The sequence below is a fragment of the Coturnix japonica genome, chromosome 1 (assembly GCF_001577835.2).
Source record: "Coturnix japonica isolate 7356 chromosome 1, Coturnix japonica 2.1, whole genome shotgun sequence".
NCBI lineage: Eukaryota > Metazoa > Chordata > Aves > Galliformes > Phasianidae > Coturnix > Coturnix japonica.
The window spans coordinates 9,947,009-9,967,368 of NC_029516.1; the positions used below are offsets into that span (position 1 = coordinate 9,947,009).

General features: G+C 37.1%; 1 protein-coding gene across 2 annotated transcripts in view; it reads left to right on the top strand.

Moving 5' to 3' along the window:
• The window catches only part of SEMA3C (semaphorin 3C), a 124,062-nt gene that overhangs the window by 53,922 nt on the left and 49,780 nt on the right, over window positions 1-20,360 (top strand). For both annotated transcript variants that reach the window (XM_015878047.2, XM_015878131.1), the window contains one exon: window positions 18,276-18,436. In XM_015878047.2, coding sequence (XP_015733533.1) covers window positions 18,276-18,436 — 161 coding nt within the window. The remainder of the gene's footprint in view (window positions 1-18,275; window positions 18,437-20,360) is intronic.

Genomic DNA, 20,360 nt, shown 5'->3' on the forward strand with positions numbered 1-20,360 from the left:
TAGATATTAGGAGGAAGTTTTTCACTCTGAGGGTGGTGATGCACTGGAACAGGTTGCCCAAGGAGGCTGTGGATGCCCCATCCCTGGAGGCATTCAAGGCCAGGCTGGATGTGGCTCTGGGCAGCCTGGTCTGGTGGTTGGTGACCCTGCACATAGCAGGGGGTTGAAACTGGATGATCATTGTGGTCCTTTTCAACCAAGGCTATTATATGATTCTGTGATTCTATAACCACTGTGAACATTGTACTCACCACACAGAATACTTGGCAGGTGGCAGTTCTGATGTATGTTCCCAGTCTTTGGGACTATGTTTTTCAACCAGCATTTCTTCTATGAGGAGGAAGAACCTCTCTCAGAGATTTCACTGATATAGGACACTTTCTGTCATAAGATAGGAGAGTGCCAAAAAATTGATGATGTTCTTTCCACAGCTGGCGTCTCCTGTTTGATGAAAGCATGCTGTTTGTTTTCCTAATGATGCTCATGAAGGAGAGAGAGGACTTGGTTCTGTAGCACTTTAATTCCAGAGGTGTTTTGCTACTCTTGGTCTACCCAGCTCAGCCAGCATCACTGACAAAGAATCACAGAATGGATTGAGGTAGAAGGGACCTCAAAGATCATCTAGTTCCAGCCCAGGATGGACTGCCACCTGCTGGATCAAACACTAGATCAGGCTGCCCAGGGCCCCATCCAGCCTGGCCTTGAACACCTCCAGAGATGGGGTATTCACAGCTTCTCTGGGCAGCCTGTACCTCAGTAAAAAATTTCTCCTTAACATCTTTGAGAAGTGCTTAAACTGAAATCTAAGTTTTGCTTCCTTGCTGTTTGTGCTTCTCACAATTGGTCTGTGTAGATAGCATTGCTGTCTTTGTAATTCACCAGTCCTGTTCTACTTCCGTAAGCATCATACATGTCTGCCTTTTATATGGCCTCTCAAAGCCACTCACTTGAGCACATGGGACAGCCAAAGCACAGCATGCTCCAAACAGAGACCCTTTCCTAAGTATCTCAAGACTGCAGCTGTGTGTTTGTGAGTAAAGGGAATGGACAGAGCTCTGGCAGCTCTGCCACCCTGAAATTGCTCTCCAAGCAGAATCTCACATGGAAATTACTGAGGAACAGGTTTCCTAAGTCTGCAGTTACTGTTTTGATGGTGGGAAACAAAGCAAAGGTGTGGAATTGAATTCCTCCATGAGGAAAAATGGCACCCATTGACATTCATTGACATTTGTTGAACATTTATGGAGACCAAACAGTGGATGTGAGCACAGTGAGGCAATGAGGGCTGCATTTCAACATCAGTGACAGGACAGTGGGTCACCTCCATCAACACAGTTTTTTATGAGCATGACATGCAGGTTCATTACTGGTGAAAATGCACAGCTAATGGTTGTCACTATGTTGGAAAACAGTGTTTTGTAGTTGAGAATTTTCTCTATCAAATAGTGGTATTATACTATTGTACTCTTTGTATCTTGTAATTTTCATTAAAATAAATGGGAGGTGTTGCTTTCAGAGCAACCTACATACTTGTTTTTATGAATAAGAGTGAGGGGGAAAAATCATCTCCCACATGGCTTTGGAGGCAGAGCTGTCTGCCCCAACAGCAAAGGGAGTCCCTCTGCCTGCTGCAGGGCCTCTAAGTTAACTCACTGCAATGTGTGGCTGTTTTCAGGCATTGGGAGGATGAAATTAAGAACCTACTGCAAGAGCCTTGATGATGTCTATTGTACAGAAGAATTATTCATGACCAGCAGAGCTCTGCATGACCTAGATCCCTTACAGAGATCAGTAGTGAGTGAGCTCTTTCAGTCTTGTTCCCAGGCTCTGATAGTGAAGTAAACAAGCTGGGAGCTCTGAGGATCTAGGCTGCTGTGTGCAAGCACGGATCTCCAAAGGCTCTTTCCCAAAAACACATTGGAGTAATGGACAAGATCTTTGGGAGAGTCTCTCTAACTTTGTTGCTTCAAACCCAGCTCTGTTGAAGTACTGAGGTATTTCACATTCCTCTAACCAGTGTCACTGGTGATCACTTCTCGTGAAGGGGCCCTGGCTATGAATTTCAGTGATGCCACATCTGCAGCTACCTGTGAGAAACCAAAGGCGCTGCATTCTGGAATCCAGTAACTGAAAAGAAATGACATCTTTTGAAGAAGTCACATCCAGAGGGATTCAAAATCATTTTATTTAGACTGACCTAGAGTGCTGAGCAGCTTGATGTAGCCACAGTGCACACAAGTGAGATGGAACTGCAGCATCTTTGTCAGAAACAGAAGAAATATGGACAGCTAAAGGAAAATCGGCAGCTGGATTAGATGAGCACATTGGTTTGCACCTTCTAGTGCCATAAGGAACAAACAAAGGCTGTGGGTGTGAGCTCCACATTAAGCGATGCCAGAAGTTCTCCAGGGTAATGCATAGCAAAGATATCTGCTGCTGAGGCTTGAATGGGATGGATGAAGAAGGTTAGATTAGCACTTAGTAGTTGTGTTCAAACTGTTCAGTTGTAGAGCTAGTTCATAACTCTGCCTGAGCAAATTTAGGATAATTCCTCTTCTGTTTCCGTGGTGAAGGAGGCCTACAAGGAGACGAAAGCAATGTGAAGTTGGCCAGTCAAAGCAGGCTATGTATTAGGAAGCCTCAGCAACCTTTTGGTCCTTTAGCTCTGAGCTATGCTGTTGGTAAGGTGGAAAGAAGCTGCATCAAGTTGGTGGAGCTGGTCTTGAATTAAGTCTAACAGCTAGAAAACGATGATTTTTCTGGCATAATTTTGAGGGAGAATCAGAACATAGGAATCCAGCTGCTTCAGACCAGGTTGAGTAGCAGACAGTAGAGCATGTTGCTTAAGAGCAATTCAGTGCATGGTGAAGTTTTGTCACAAAATTTCTTGGGTTAGAAGGGGCCATTTGGTTGCAATCTTCCATCCCAGAACAGGCAATTCAAAAGTTACCCATCTTCTTTAAAATAAGGCAAGGCATCATTACCTAAATGCCCTGATCCTGATCTCCTGATGCCTGCCAGAAGAAAGGGTGATGTGTCAGAGAAACGATGAAAAGGATGTGCGGAATTATAAGTTATATATACCACCTTTTACTTAAAGTGAGAAGGAGAAGGGAGCAAGCCCTCAGCAGGAAGCCTGTGGCAGCGCTAGTGAGGCACTGCCAGTACAGCCCAGCTGAAACGTGTGATGGAGCCAAAAACTTTCACTAGGAAGTACTGCGGGCTGTTCCTTATTTGAGAGCAGCAGCTCCTGAAGCAGTTTCCTAGTAATGTGGCTACAGACATCTGTTGGCCACACGATGGCAGTTCATTCCCAGCTATTCTGCAGCTCTCTGGTTTCTGTGATCCGCAAGAGAGCTGAGCATGAAGGGGAAGCAAGTGTTCAGTCCCACCTCATGGTCAGAAGTAAGTGCGTGTTCGTTATTCACCGCTAGGCTCCTGCATTGACAAACACTTGTTTGGCGGTTTCCAATTAGCGTTATGTCTTCATAATGGGGGTTGGAGCTTCATGATACTTGAGGTCCCTTCCAACCCGGGTCATTCTGTGATTCTGTGATTCAATCAGTAAGTTGTATCTGAGCTGCTGACCAGTTGCCTCTGACTGCATCTGAAAACAAATGGCCAACGTAGTGAAATTGCTATGAACCATTAATGCTTAGGCACAGAAAGTACAGAGATTGGGACTGAAAATAATAAGCAGAGGATGCGAAGACTCAAAAGTTCAGTCTTGAGACTGGACAGGTCTGAGCTAAAAGTTTCTAACCTGATGTTGAAGTTCCTTCCAAAGCTCAGGAGAATCGGTGTATGAGGTTTCCAAGTCCTTACGGCCTATAATGCTCCTATTCTACAGTTTGCTAACTAAAAAACACAGCACTTCTGTCTCCAAAGCAGTGAAGGGAGAAGCACAATGATAAACAATAAAATACCTCATATTGCTTGGAAGTTAGATACAAGCCTTAGAGCCCCTCCACTGATTCACCACATTCTTACCTTTCAGTGGCTTCACTTTTCAGTTTCCAATATGTAGAATTATTTTTTTCTCCCTGATCACGATAGTGTTGATCTTTAGCTGTGAGTAATTCAATGGGAGGACTGCAGTGAGTGCAGGGCTGACCTCTAATTACAGCTGAGTAAATTGAAGTCAGCGTCCTTGGCGGGATTTTCAAGAGGCACGTAACCAGCATCAGCAGTGACTGACAATTGCACTGGTGCCTGACTGCGTTTGGAAATGGTCTTTAGCCAAGCTTGAGCAGACACAGCTCTACTTCTAGGAATGAGATTAGACTCACAAGAAGCCCAGAATTAGCACGTCTGGTTAACTTCAGGCCTGCTAACTTGAAGCTCTCAAGTGATGCAGTTCTTAGGAAGGGAATCATCCCAAACCTTTGTCAGATTTCCACATCCCTTGCTACCTCCTCTGTGCAGCACTGCTGGTTGTTGCTGATGCTCCTGTGTAACTGGGGCCCTAAGGATTTGTAGATAATGTTCCTATAAGTGCAAGAAGGAAGGAAGGAAGTAAGGAAGGAAGGAAGGAAGGAAGGAAGGAAGGAAGGAAGGAAGGAAGGAAGGAAGGAAGGAAGGAAGGAAGGAAACTGCAAGAAATTTGAAATAAATGACAGAACAAAACAAAATCAGTGTGGACTAACATGTTAGGTTAATGTGTCACTATCCTTTATTTCTGAAAACTGTGAATTGATTTGGCTTGATAAAGGGACGGACTATCTGTCAAGCAGTGAAAAGTCTAGATCAGTGAGCTTTGCTTCTTGTAATGTGGATCAGGCACTAGATGTCTGACTGTAAACACATCACATCTGCATGACTATTCAAGTATGGCATACATGAAACAGGACTAAGAAAAAAAAGGAAAATGTTTCATCAAACTCCAGAATGTTTTCTTTTTTATCAGCAGCTATTGCTGAATCCTTTTCATAATCATTTTGTGGAAGGTAAAATGGCATTGCTGTAATAGGTTTAACTGTAAAAGAGATGACGATAGTTGAGACACACAAAAAGTTCAAGTAAGGGGAGTGCAGTATATGAAGGAAGGATGACATGAAACATAACCAGTATAACATTTTAAATCTAAACTGAAATTTAGGTGGGAATTAATAACCCAAGTTCAGAATATTAATTAAAGGAAAATTCCTCCTAGCTCATAATCAGGAATATTAATCATTGAAAGCTGTACTATTGGGCATATTCAGTATTGTCTGTGTCATTGAACTGGATTGCCTAACACAAAAGTGTTTCTCGGCCTAAATCCTTTCACAAAGCTGATATGCATTCATAGGCCCTACCAACATGCACCCGATGGTCTGTGGTAATCATAAGCATGTGACAGGAAGGCTTTTGATGCCTGTAATATTCCTCCAAGAAGCTGGAGACTTGTGCTCTTCTCAGTTCCGCCATGGGGCTGCATTACTGGAGTGAGAATCTGACACATATTGTAAAGCTAAGAATCACATAACTATTGTCTGCTCTCCAGTTCAGCTGTAATAGCAGGAGTAGAGTCCAGTGGTCTGTACTTCTAGGTCATTTCTCACCATGTGCTCATATTTCAACTGTTTTTTTGGAATTTCATTTGCAACCAACTGGTGAGTTTGCTAGATATGGATAATTCATTTCTGGTTTTGCTTGGAGAGTGAAGAACCAATTTCTGATGCTTTAGCCGTATTTTATACCAGTAGATCTCTGTTGATTGGAGTGGTTTTGGGAATGGAAACTGGGAGCAAAGTATTGGAAAATGAGCTCAACAGACCTCTGGTCAGTGACAGTAAAACTCTGAATTGCATGAAGTGTCATAATTCTCAGTCCAATGATAATCCCAGAAGAGGGAATAGATTTGATAATTTTTTGTAGCACAAGTCAGAAAGACAGATATCTCTAGACTACACTGTCCTTAGTGGTTAATATTTCGTCTGTAGAGTACAATACTGCCAAAAATATGTAAGAATTACATATAAAAATTTGAAATTATTTATTCTGCACTTCTGATGCAAGAAGTTCCACTTCTAAAGTGATTCAGTGCAACTAAGCCAAAAATTAATCCTGCACTGAACAGTAAATAGAGGCAATGGAGGGAAGCAGCTCTGAAGGATTAGTTTAACAAAAGAAAAAGTTACTAGATTTATTTTTAGGTTTTAATAACCGATGAACAGTAGAAATATATAGTGAAATGTAATGAAAGTGAAATTACTTAAAAGTGATAGTAAAAATAAGCATAGTAGTGAAATTTCTAAATACTAGCTTAAAATATTTAACTTATTAAAAATATTTTTAATTCAGGCTAAGAGTTCAGAAGGTAACTGTTTGGCCTTTTTTCATCATGGACAAGTCAAACTGAGTTAACAAATGTCTAGTAAACAAATTCAGACTGAAAGCCATTCACTACTATCTCTCTTTCCTGTTTCATGGTCACATGATTCTCTCTTGTGGAAATTTCCTTTCTGTTACAGTAGCATTTGTGACACTATTTAATGGCACTGAAATGAATTGTGCATTAAGCAGCATTACTCTATATTAGACAGAAACACTAAAGCATATGTACTTACAAAATAGAGTGATTTAGATATATTATGGAATAAGCTTAAATCATTAGCAGAAACATCAGCTAGAATAGCACCTTGAACATAAAAATGTCTTTCCTTTCTTTTCCATTCCTTTATTTTTTTTCTTTCTTTTTTTTTTTTTTTTTTTTTTAAACATACATTAACTGAACTTGATAGTAATTCTGAAAGGCAGGTAAGTGTGATTATAAACATATAGCAGATGGTTAGATGGGTATAAATGGAGAGAGAGCGACTTTTTCAAGGTCAGAGAGCAAGTGCTCAGGAGTTCTGACTTATAGTTCCCTTTTCTGACCATAAAACAAATCTCCTTTGTTCTTGGTGTTCTTATATTATGCTTTAAATGAATAGTCGTATTATGTTGCTTATGCTTCCAATGTATGAGTACAAGGCATACATAAAGGAGTCAGTCTATGAATTTTGGCACAAAGTTGCCTTTAAAGTCAGTGGAATTTTGTTTTGTTTCAGGATGAATTACACAGAGTTGTGTATTGAGGGCAGTTGCATCATCTTTTAGTATAATTAATAGTTTACTACAAATCTAAGTTGTTGACCATGGTTGACTTCTATCCTGTACTATCCACCTATCCACTGCCGCTTATTATCCTACGCTTGCAGTGTACCAATTTTAGTCTGGCAGGAGTCGAAATACCTTTCTTTTTCGGAGCACTCTCAGTCCTTTATTCCTTTCTATTCTGAAACTGTAAGAGATCCATAAAGTACTTCAGCAGAGTATGTTACTCTTCTTGGATCTTTTTTTCTTTTATCTGAAACAACCATTTATCTTCATTTTTCTCGTTGTTGATGTTCAGCATATCTTACTCCTGTTAGAGCCTTAAAAATTATCTAGAAGTGGTGTGGTTCTGGTCATGAGATTTTTTTGTAACTCAGAGTTGAATATAAACATGTAGCTTTTCTCTAAAACTTTTTGATATCTGTGGACAAGGAAAAGGGGAGATCCTTATTCTTTTCCCTTCTTTAGGCCAAAAAGTAGATGGCCTTCCTGCTGAATAAATATGGCAAGTCTAGTTTAAACATGAAGTGAGTGACTGCAGAAGATTTCTTTATTTAAATGGATTCCCATTCAGATGAAATCTAAACAGAAAAGCATAAAAGTTATCTCTTAAATCCAAACCAGAGTTTTGGCTGAGTTTATTACGCCTGAAGAGTCTGGACTTAAAACATTAACAAACAAAAAAAAAATCTCTATTTTTGCATGTGAAAAACACTTGAAATAATTTCCTCCAGCTATTTCATTTAATCTCAAGGTCTTTTTTACATTAGTAAATACTACCCAAAAACAATTCAGTCAAGTAAACAGTAAACTGTTAACTCCACTTTACATATGTAACTCATATGTTTATGTGACAAGTCTTAAGTCAAAAAGCAAAATACCATCAGGGTGGGATTTAGAGTTGAGTGGACTCTAATCCACCAGGCTGAGCACAGTAAACATGACTTTTATTGTGCACCCAAATACCAGCTGGTGATCACTTGAAGATTGATGGTAGCACGCAGCTCTGGAATGTGCTCCTAAATTCACTCTTTGTGTCAGTCTTCACGGTGTGAAAAAGAATGAAATATGGTTACGTTCTGTGTGTTTAAACAGCAAGCATGCTACCTACTGAACACATCTCCCCACGGTGTATGGGTGTAGCACTCTCACTCCAACTAAGCCAGCAATAGGAACAGCCACATCTTGTAAAAAGCACCTAATAGTGACAGACCACCCCTCAGCTTCCAAATCCATAGGGAAACAAAGCATAAATAAAATGGTATTCAGTGCTCAGTTTTGGAAACATTTTGTTCCTGAAGTTAACATTAAGAAAAAAATACTAAGTCATAATTTACCAGTGAAAATACTCATAACAATCAGTGTAAAGCAACACAGTCCACACTGATGATGAAATTAATAACTTCCAGTTGTGTCCAGCCTCTGAAATCCTCTGGGAGACGTGACCAAACCCTGTGTTTAGTGAAGCAGTTTGTTATATCAAGCTATTTGGAAAAAATATCAATATACAATCTAGCATAACTACATGGCTATTCTGATAGGAGTGGTTAGGTATTAATATACACACATGCATACCATTCATACACACATACATAAATAAGGGAAATATTTAAGGGTAGACTTTACCTAGACTGTCATAAGACAGGTTAGTTTTACCCAACTGATGATGTGTTGTTGCGCTACACTATTCTCACAACCCAAGAGTTCCTTGACTTCAGGAAACCTCTCAAACACCCACATCCTGAACACAGCTTGCTTTCTTTGAGCACAAAACGGTGGGTGGCCTCTCCTCTTGAATGCAAAATCAAAGAGGCCAAATTAGATTACAAGGGATGATTTAACCATGAAGAACAACGCATAAATGTAGGAAATGGAATGAAGAATATTGTGAAAAAGTTTTCTACTATTCTCATATATTTCTGTTCTAGAGGTAAAAATATCAAGAGGAGGTTGGGGTAATTGAGAACTGTGAAAGAACTCTGGAACTGTGTGTGGCTTTCTGTCTTGATAAAGTTGATTATCTCCAGTATAATTATCCACATGGCATCATGTTGGAGTAGAGGTTTGTTGAAGGTTCACTGAAGGAGGGGTGCCATTTGTTAACCTCCAGCTCCTTTGTTTTCTCACATAGTGAAGAAAGGATATGTGCCTCTTTCATCTTTCTGAGATGTAAAGGGAAGCTTGGTAGCTTTCTAAGTTGGTAACTTAGTATATAGAGACAATTCTCAAATATATAGACAACAGATATATACACATTGTCTACTGACATACTGATACTTAAAGGAGACAAGGAAATACTCTAAGATAGGAAGCAGCAGTTTGACTACCTGCTTCATACCACCATCTCCTGTATCTGTTTCATTATTTTAATATATATGACTTCACTTATCAACAACACTCCATATTCAATATTAAGAAAGTCTAACAGTGTCACCCATTAATTTACCAGTCCATTGAAATGAATTTATTAGTGAAATTCTTTTGAATGTGAAATATTGCCCTCCAAACCTTACTCAGCTCATGGCTGAGTAAATTTAACATTATTTTACTGAAGAATGAATGAAAGCTAAGCACGTAAGATTTAGCTTGATCTTTTTATGTCTGATGTTTGCCTGATAGCTAATCCTAATTTGATTAAAATGATAATAGTAATAATGAAAATGTAACCAGGCCTGCATATACTAATCTTCCCTTTTTACTCAGAATAAGGGCAAGAAGTGACCTCTGAAGGAAATCTGTAGATAAGGTGACATGGCTTAGAACACAGCTAAAGTTGGTTGGATCAATAAAAATAGGGATTACTGCAGCATGGGCAGTAATGCCAAACCTAAATATAGAGAGATTGGCTGAATCTCTGAGGAGGTTGCTCTTTGAAGGAGAAAAAGAAATATAATGAAACGAGTTCTTCTATCTCACCACAGTGATTTCATATTTTATTACAGAACTCATAATATGACATTTCAGTGATTGAGCTATTTTTTTTTTATTTTTTTATTTTTCTCAATGAGCTTTTATTTTATCTGGCTGTAATTCTGCAGCATAGTAACAATATGCATGGAGAGAATAGGAAAGACTTTTTATTTGACTTGAAGTGGAAAACTTTTTCAGACAGAAAATAATTTAAAAGATGAATATTATACTTTAATTATTTAAGGTTGTGGAGATTTTGCAATATTCAATAATTCTCTATTCCAGTTCTCCATGGATGTTCAAGGAAATTCATTATCTCCTGAAAACTGCATTTTTTGGAAGTGACTGCCTTTGTCAAGCTTTGTGAAGGAAAAAACATATCTTCATTATATTCATTAGTAAAACTCCGAAGTACAATATTGTACTGAAACAGAAAGGTAAACTTGTAGAGACAGTTCTAGCTGTAAAATATTCTACCTTTCATTCAACCCTACTTACACTCTCCCTGCTCCTCTTCTTCTCTCCCTGACATGCAAAAATATCCCAGCTTCCCTAAGCTGTCTCCAGTTTATGGGGAACAATTAGGTACTGAAACCTAAACTTAAAAAGGTTTACTTTAATCATAAATAATTTCAGCATGAATGAGATACAAAACGAATACAAAGTCCACCCAGACCTCTCTCTCCTCCCAGTGATAAAAGGGATGAAGATGACAAATGGGGAGAAGAGTTCTCATAAGTCTCACATTTCTGCCAGTTTTTAGTAAGGAATAGAACTGTTTTAAGTTTTAAATCATGTTTTAGATAGCCAATCCTAATAATTCCCTTTCTTCCATTTCTCTTATCTTTTTTTTAAACATGGATCAAAGAGTTTTCATGTCTGCATGGCTTTGGATGGCCAGTTAGTTTGATAGATATTTAGAACATTTCTGTATGTGAATGAGCATCACAAAAGGAATCACAGCCTTCCCTCCAATGATGTAATTGCTGGTTCAGTTGAGGAAAAAAAAAGATTGAGAGAGAGCAAGAAAACAGCACAGATTACAATGAAAAGATTTACTTCTCCCAGCAGAATTTGTACAATTTCTCCATGATTGTGTTGAATTTTTTTTTAACTCATTTCATGACAAAACTACTCCTGTATTTGGCAGCCTAAAGCTTCTCACTTCTGAATCTGGAAAACAAAATCATATCAGTGGTGTGAGTGGTTCTGTTTGTTGTGCCTTACGCAAGGTGGCAAGGACCCTCATCTCCATTTATTTCACAAAGAAGTAAGAGAGTCAAGTCTTCATTACTGTGAGCAGACTCTAAAGTATACAACTTTTGGAGAGCCATTAACTTTCAACACAAGGCACAGAGAGGGCTGCACACAGACATGCACACACACCCCCTTCTTCCACCCAAGTCATCCTAAGGAATAAAGTTGATGGCCAGTACAATTATAATTGCACTCTGCCTATTAAAAAATAAGAAGTCTATGTTTCAGCTTTATTGTTTGTTTTTATTTATTTATTTATTTATTTATTTATTTATTTGAATACCTATAGAGATTTCAGAGGGGTTATTCCATGTTTACTGTGAGATAAGTGAAAATCTCAGCATTATGCCTTGAAGTGTCTATAGACAGATGAGGCTGTGTGGCTGAAGGGTGTGGGTGGTCGTGCATAATTTTCACTGAAGGAGTCTCAATATTGGAATATTTGGCAAGACTTGGAATTGCTATGCAAATGCAGTTTGGAAAATGTTGATGTTTTTCCAGGTTCTGTTGTGGAATGTGGTATGATTCCATCATGAAAATATCTCTGTAAATCAAAAAGAAAGAAAGGAAGAAACAAACCAACCAAACAAACAAACAAAAACCAAGCCAGCACTTTAATTGTGTTTGTTCTTCATAATATAAATCTGCAATAAAAATGCACTTAACCTGATAGAGTATGGTACGTTGATGATTGCGCCACAGAGCTATGCTGCTGCAGTTTGCTACATGGAAGCAAGTGACTTTCTCTCCTTGTGTGTTTGCCTTTGCTTAGAAAGCACATTCCTCCCATGCAAAACTAGCAGCTGCCCACACCTCAGAGGGTCTGCCTGTCCTTTTTCCACAAGTCAAAGAGGAAAGTATTCTGATAGTTGTGGATGCAATATTAAGAAAAGCATAATAAAGCAGCTCTGTCACAAGTGATCAGCCTTTCAGAATGAATTTTGAAAATCCCCAACAAAAGTTGGTTAATAATCCAGGTTTCCAGGATTAGTTCTTTCCAGGATTCAGTGTGTTCTGTGAATTGTAAAAAGGGAATCGTGTATAGACATATGTGAATGCACTGCTCAAAGTTAATAGTTAACTGGTATGTGTTTTCCTATCAACACATGGTCCCCCTTCACAAAGAGCTATTGAGCGTTTTACTGCTCCTAATGTGTATGTTGAGCTGCCCAAGGTGACAGATTGTGCTTCAGACACGCTAGACCTCTGAGCCTCATTCTCCAAAGACTTCACCTTGGCACTATTATTTCTATTTATGAAAGACTTTACTATCATAGACCAGTAATATGTAAATTCCATTTTCAACTTATTTAGCAAATATACTGAGAAGTATTCAAATTGTATAGTGGAATCTGATCACATTCACATACAGTTGACAGTTCCATTTTATTTATCCTCATTCCAAATGCAGCAATTTAAGTTTCCTCCTAGCAAATTATGTTTTTGCTCTGGGCAAAGAGGGCTCTTTTTTCAACCTGTACTGCTGAACTCTCTCCCTTCCTATCTCCAAGTGATCTTGTTAATTAGTTAGCCTCTGATTTTACGATCACTTGTAAATTTGTTTTTTCCCCTTACACTCTTTTTCTTTTCTTTTTTTTTTTTTTCTTTTTTTTTTTTTTCTTTCTTTTTCTGAGATAAAAAGTCAAAGCCTTTCAGACAGAAGCTGGCAAGTGTGCTCATGATTCCGAATTCTAATAAGACTATTGCTTCTTCATAGAAAAAGGGAAGTTTCATTCTAACAGGGCTTTAAAAAGTGACAAGACTTCTGATGCGTGAAGAAGAGATAAAGAAAGAAAGAAAAGGTCAAAGGTCCACCTGAGCTTTTTGGGCCCCAAGTGGTTAAGGCACACAAGGGACTGACAGGGAGCACATCTGGCTGCTGATGGCTCTTTGGCCAGGCAACTCTGGACCCATTTATAATCGGCTTCACTTGGGAGTTGGCTGGGGTTTAGTTTGTAGTTTGAACACTGCAAGAGCTACAACAGAACACTTTAAAGGTCTCTCACTCCCTTAAGTGAAAGAAATCAATATGGATTTTTTAAAGAATAGGTGTATTGATGGAGCAAAGGTAACAAGTTTTGAAGGTTTGGGAAGGAAATATCTGGACTGTGTCCTCTTTGCAAACATAAACAAGTACTCACAGTGTATCATCCCATAGCTGGAAGGCAATGAAATAAACAGCGTACTTTTATGCAGTTGCATTGTGAACTGTAAAAATTTCTTCTACTTCCTTACATTAAAGAAAAATATCAAAAATAAGATCAAGAAAACAATAGTTAAAGTCATTAGGATCTTATGGAATTCAATATCTTTTAAATACTTATTTTCCAGTCATTTATGCTAGAAAGGTAGAAAACAGCCAAGTTAGTCAATACAAAATAGGATGGAAGATGTTAAAAATATAATTAAAAAGAGCCTTTCTTTTGGCTTTCCTCTGTTTAAAATATTTTTAAAACTTTACAGATATCTCTGATTCCATTCACACTTTTAAATATATAACCATTCCTTTCCATGCTAGCAACATTATCTACAGTCTCTTTAAATTTATATGCACAAATCATTTTTTCATGTATTCAGTCATGGTCAAAGTGTAAAATGTTGCCATCTCCATTAGATACTATAAGCAAAAACACCATTCTACTTTAGTATTTGTTTCTTGAGAAAGAAAAAAAAAAAAAAGAAAAAAAAAAAAAAAAAAAAAAAAAAAAGAGAGAGAAGGAAAATTTGTTCTATTCCTGCTCATAGAAACTGAGTCTCATGTTTGGCACGGGCTGTCACATTTGTTGGCACATACTAATGGTATAATGAGATTTAAGAGGCTCTTACAGTCTCACTAAGTCGGGGCTAATGTGTTCAAGCCTACTGCTGGATGCACACATGGCCTGCTGCTGGTGACACCCACAGCCCATGAGATAATAAAAGAAAACAGTGTAGTTTTGCTCACTTTCAAATCACTGTGGTTATGTAAAATCTGTAACAATTTGAGAAGCAGAGCTTTCCTGTGGAGAACCTTTTTCCAGAAATCTAGATTCCTCCTCTTCAATGTATTCTGTGTGTAAATCCACTTCTCTGCTTTATTATACATCTTTTTTTTTTTTTTCCTTTAATGTCTAAATCTGTGCTTCTGCTCTGAAGCTTCCCCATAAAGAAACCTTCTGAGGATTAATTCCTGTGCCAACAAGAAAGAGGAGGAAAACATATTATTTCTTGTACTTTACCACAGGGGATCCTAAATTAAAAGCTTGATAGATCATCCTAGATTGGCTCAAAGAAACCCTGCCAGCCTGGAAACCAACAGATGGTTGTGCACTAAGAAGTCAGCATGAACTGCCTGACTGCCCATCCAAATTTTATCTGTGGACAAACTCAGTGCCTTGGACATGGGCTAGGGATGGTTGCATAGAAGGTGTCACTAAATACTGCATTAGTTTCCATAGTGTATATATCAAACATCCATATTAGTAAAGGATTTTTAATGACGAAGTCGCATTAAGGTTTGTTTTATCTTACACATTGGGGATTATTATATTCCTTACATTAGGAAGGTCGGGTTATGTTTTCAAACACCAGTGAATGTGAAATAAGAAGTGCTAAAAGGGTCATGTCAAGTAATGAAATATGACATTCAGAGGACTGCCTGATCGCATGTACGTGTGCAGTTTAGATGGTTCAGGTATGACAGACTGCGTTTGTCACTGGAAGGAGATATCTCCACATTCCTGGATTTCCAATCTCTGATAGCTGTATTTTGCTTTGTTCATGGTGTGTCTTTAGCATTACAAAGGCTTTTGTGATGTTAATGATAGATACAGCACAAATATATATATTCCTCCTGCAAGAGCAAGTCATTTTCTCCATAATATTTGTATTAACTTTATGTGGTGGATTAAGATAATTAAAAAGTGCTAATCTAATTTTCAGTAATCGGTGTGCTGTGAACGCAGAAAATTCCTGGTCACTGGAAGCTCCAGAATGTGCAGTTCAATAATAGTAGATGTGGGGAGAAAGTTTGTTGATGCTTTTGTTTTTCCAATAAAGAGAAGAGAGCTATTCATATCCATATCATATTTCTAATAGTAGGAATCAACTTGTTATTGGTGTTATCATCCTAAGAAAACAAAACCAAGTTCACTGACCTATAAAGAAGGATGGAGAAAGGTTACTCTTGCATCATAAGTGTGGCAGTTATTTGCATGTAGAATATATTACAATCTTCACTTTGATTGTCATAGAAAGCTATTAATATTCACAAGGATCTGTCTATGACATTATTCTCCTTAGAGACTTCAGGGCCTTGAATGTCTAGGTAAATTCACAAAGCAGGGAATAAAATATGTTTCAATAAAACTTAAATATTGAACTCATTTTTTCCAAAATCTTATAAGAGAATGTGGAAGGCCCTGCAGCATTTATCTAGCCACTGTATTTTCTAATTAACAGCATCTAGTTAATGAATTTAAAAATCATCATCGTCCCTAGATGATTGTATGGTAAATTTTATTAATTGAAAAGAAAATAAATTATTCCCTCCCCACTTGATTGGGGCCTCTAGTAGGTTATGAGCAATAAGCTTCAGGTCTGAAAGAAATAAAAGTAATAAATCATGAGAGTTTTGGTTTTAGACCAGTATTCTGTTGAATTCAAGGGCTTCTGTCATAGGCATAGCATTGAGTCTTCACAAGCCAGTGGCATGTCATAAGGTGTTTCCCTTATTAGCAGCTTGATTGAAACAAAGTACCCTTCTGATGCCTTAGAAAGAAAATTATCTTTACAGAGAGGCTAAAAAAAAAAAAAAAAAATCCAGGAAAATAATGGATTTTATTTTCCATAACTGTAAGTAACAGTTACGGAAAATAAATATCTGTTGCTATTTGTATTTCAGTCATAATTTACTTACTATTACATTTTTCTAACTGAAGCTATAAGGGAGGACATTACGTAGTGCAATCAATATGCTCACATTTATACAGTGTTGTGCTGGAAACTGCTGCCTTTCCCAGTCTGTCTGTGCTTTCCTAGCATATCAAGTGTACAGTTATGAGATGGTTCAATTTCACTTTACAGCTGCCAGCCGTTACAGTAAGGTTAATAACCTGCCTAGGAAAGAGTGTGAGCAGTAGCTTCTTGGGCATGTTATGAAAGGTCAGTTGGAGAATTTCAGAAAGAGTAAAGGGTCTGAATTTTAATGATAGTATGAATGAGTCTCTCAGGTGCTTTTGAAAGTCCCAAGTAGATGTTTATGTAAAGACATTTTTAAATAGAGTAAAAGAATTGATTTTTTCAATGACTGAAGACAAATTTCTGAAAATTATATGGGCAATTGTCATACATATTTAATGACTACAGTTTCACTTTAAACTCTTAAGCACAGCCTGTAGGTCTTGACTGAATGTTCAACTTTTGCTGAGGAACATGTAGGAAACCATTTGATCTTGAAAGCTATCATGTCTAACTCAATCAAAACAACATATCTGTCAGTCATCAAAGGTATTTTTTGTCTTTCTGTGAAGCTATGTAATAATCAATATAAAAATTAAGTAGGATTATGTATCATATTTGTCAATACACATCATATACTATTAGGAGTACTTTAAATCATTAGTTCTGTAATAAAGAGATAGCTCAGTCCTCTTAAGGACTGCAGAGTTTGCCTCTGTGTTGTATCCAGACTGTCAAAAATTCCTCTCAAAAAAAAAAAAAAAAAAAAAAAAAAAAGTACTTGTAGCTAAATATATTATACAGAAAGTACATATTTACTGACCTTTTTAATTTTAATATAGAGTAAATACCCAGAAATATTTTTTGTCTTTAGAGTTTTGCTTTCCAGAATATTATTTGCCCACATTAATCTAGTCATCTGAAAATCTAATGTGACTAATTTTTTATAAATTATCTACCATTATCTGTAGAATGTGGTAGAATAAAACCCTTGATTTCGGGTTTGAAAATAAAAGAAAACAAACAACAATGACAAAAACCATCATATAGACTTAAAAAGCAGTGACAAGTCTTATTTTCAGTTTACATACGGTTTTACAAGAGATGTGGGCTCAGTGCCTCATCTATGAATTTAAGAAGGTTTCATCTGTACTGTGTATTTGCTACCCTGTTAAAATCAGAGGAAACATATCCCTGATCACATCATAATAATATGTCAAACATTTGAATACAGGGAAATTGATAAAAGTTTTGGTGTTTTTTGTTTGTTTGTTTTTTCCATTATCAATTCCTGAGAAACATCTCTTCTGATATTAATAAGAAGAGAACAAATCTGAATGGAAAGCAAAGTCAGGAAAGCTGATCTTTCTCAGGGGCAGCAAGTAATACTTACATTAGAAATGTTTTTGCTATTCCTGAAACAGGCCTGATCCTGCACTGCTGAGATCAAAGGATGTTTTTCATTTCAATTCCTTGAAGAAAGTTTTAAGTGAAGGAAAAAAACAACAGCTACAGAAGAGCTAGTTCTACATTTTGGATTGTTTGGTTCAAATCCCATAAACAAACAACATAATAAATGAACATATCTAGTCTTGAGCAAATACATTTTTTACATTTTTTCAACTTTTTTTTTTTTTTTTTAATAATAATAATAATAAAAATCTATTGTCGATGAAGCCCATTCAGGAATATCAAATAAACTATTCTTACCCAGTTTGTATTGAGTTTTGAATTCTGTGCTGTCATGGATTTCAAAATGGATTGAACATATTGATTAATTTAATATATGATCTTCCTTAAACCCAAAGCTGTAAATAATTGTGCACATGAAAATAAGAACTCATAACATGACTGAATTATAGCAATGCTGAATTTTTGTGAGCTATGTGCAGTTAGTTATATATGAAAAATTTGCATTCTAACCAGGAATTGCGTTCAAGCCACTGTATTATTACTAAGTGTCTGATAAAGGTTTTTCTTTTGTTGACCTTAGCTGAGTTTAAAGATTTATTTATTTTAAAAGATTTGCAGTTTTTAAGTGAAAATGGCAACTGAACATACTTGCAAACTTCCTGTCTTTACTATTTCAGAGCTGCAAGAGACTAAGACCTCTGAATATCACAGAATATCACACAGTCCTCTGGATTACAGGATATTATTAATGGATGAAGATCAGGATCGGATCTATGTGGGCAGCAAAGATCACATTCTGTCTTTGAATATCAACAATATAAGCCAAGACCCTCTTAGTGTAAGTATTTATTTTAAGAATCCAAGATTTCTTTACTGTATGCGTTTCTTTTTAAGACAAAAAAATATGAATTTCATTAGTTTGCAGTAGGCAGAAGTCCAGGCCCAGACCTTATTGAACTTTTAGTACTCGTTTTATGTGTAATGCAAGATGAACAAACTGCTAGTACAGCTGCTCCTCAGCCATTGTTTTCAGCTGTTAAGCTGTGAGACATTCAGTGTGGCTTGGACCCATAAGGAAAATGGTGCACTTTGGGAAAAAAAAAAAAAAAAAGAAAGAAAAGAAAAAAAAAAAGAGACGTTTTCCACTCTGTTTTTCACTCTGAAACTTAGTCTCTGAACTGTTTTTCAGCCTTTTGTATGGCTGTGTTGGCCCTTACTCTTCAGCTGGATAGCTGAGACACCACCAGCTTGGTGTTTTTTTTGGGCAGTGACCTTCATCTCTTTCTTTCTGTGGCTGTTTCTCTCACTTGCTGAGACGCCATTTTCTGTGATCTCTCTGTCACAACTCCCCAGCCTGTACTTGGCGCTGTTTTTATTAAAGGAATCAAATTAATACTGAATCATTTTGAGACTCCTTTTTTATTTCCAGAGGTAAGCCACATCCAGCTTTTCTGCTTTTAAAATAAGCAGCCTGCAGAAATATTTGTGCGCTCATAAGTAGACTGTTGTGAAATAACCTCTCTTCAGACTTCACCTCATCTATCTTCATGTTATTACACCTACAACAGCACCTTAAGGTGTTTCCTATATACCTTGTTATACTGAAATAATCTATGGGCTTTGTTACTGAGCTTCAGGACTGTTGGGGCAGGGTGTTCCAACTTGGGGTGGAGAAGTCTGATATTTAAGAGTCAAGGCTTTATTGTGTCAGCAAAGAGATAGGATGCCTCACTGAAGGGAGTTTAAAAGAACTTTAATTAGGCTTTGCTCTGAACCACCCTCTGTACACTCCTATCTATGAGTTGACTGTGTGGGAAGTCTGATCTGACTAACTTTCTAACTTACACATTTAAATTAAATCCCATTTGTGTGTTAGTGTGAGTTTGTTTATCTTCCTTCTGATGGTATGGAAATAAGCATCCGTAATGGAGATACCTACATTGGGTGGAAGTGGCTGCTGTGGCCTTCTTGCTAATTTAGATCTCACAGAGATTCTGCCAACCTGGTCTGGGACTGGTCATGTTATTCACTGCATACTCTTAACAGGTTTCTCTGACTGTTCAGAGCTTCAAAAGGTACAAAGGTTTTTATGGCATAAATTCTTCATTATAACACTATGAAATATTTCAACAGTCAATCTAGACATTGAAAGCCCAAAATAAAACTTCAGAAAAACAGAAAGAAGCAAAATACCCAACGTTTTCTGGCAGTGATTGTGATCACCCAATATTAGGCTCATAGTCTCTGCAGTTCCACCCATTCTTTCTCTAGTTTATTTATGATTATAACAAATTCACTGTATTAATTTTATGCCATTTTGAAACACTGTATACCTACGAACCTGTAACTCTGCATAATGCACGTATATTAACATATATGTTTACATATAAAGAGAAATTTACTGCTATTCTTTATGTTCTCTTGAGGCTAAATGTTATTAGATCATGTCACTTATTAAATTTACAGATGGAAATTTCTGTGTGATGCCTTTTCTATACCAAAATCAAGATAAATAATGGAAGACGCTCATAAGAGTTGAATAAAGCTCAGACAAATATTCAGACATAGTGATGTTTGTCAGAATTCTGTTTGTGGTGCAGGAAATCTTTGGAAGAAACTGAGAAATCAGACAGAAATCTTAAGGTTTTAATAAGGATAAGATGCACAAAGCTTTACTATTAAAAATTAATAATTATGACCATCATTGTTCTTACTCTATTATTTACTTCATGCTTTCACTGTTAGCAATTTATAGAAGTTCA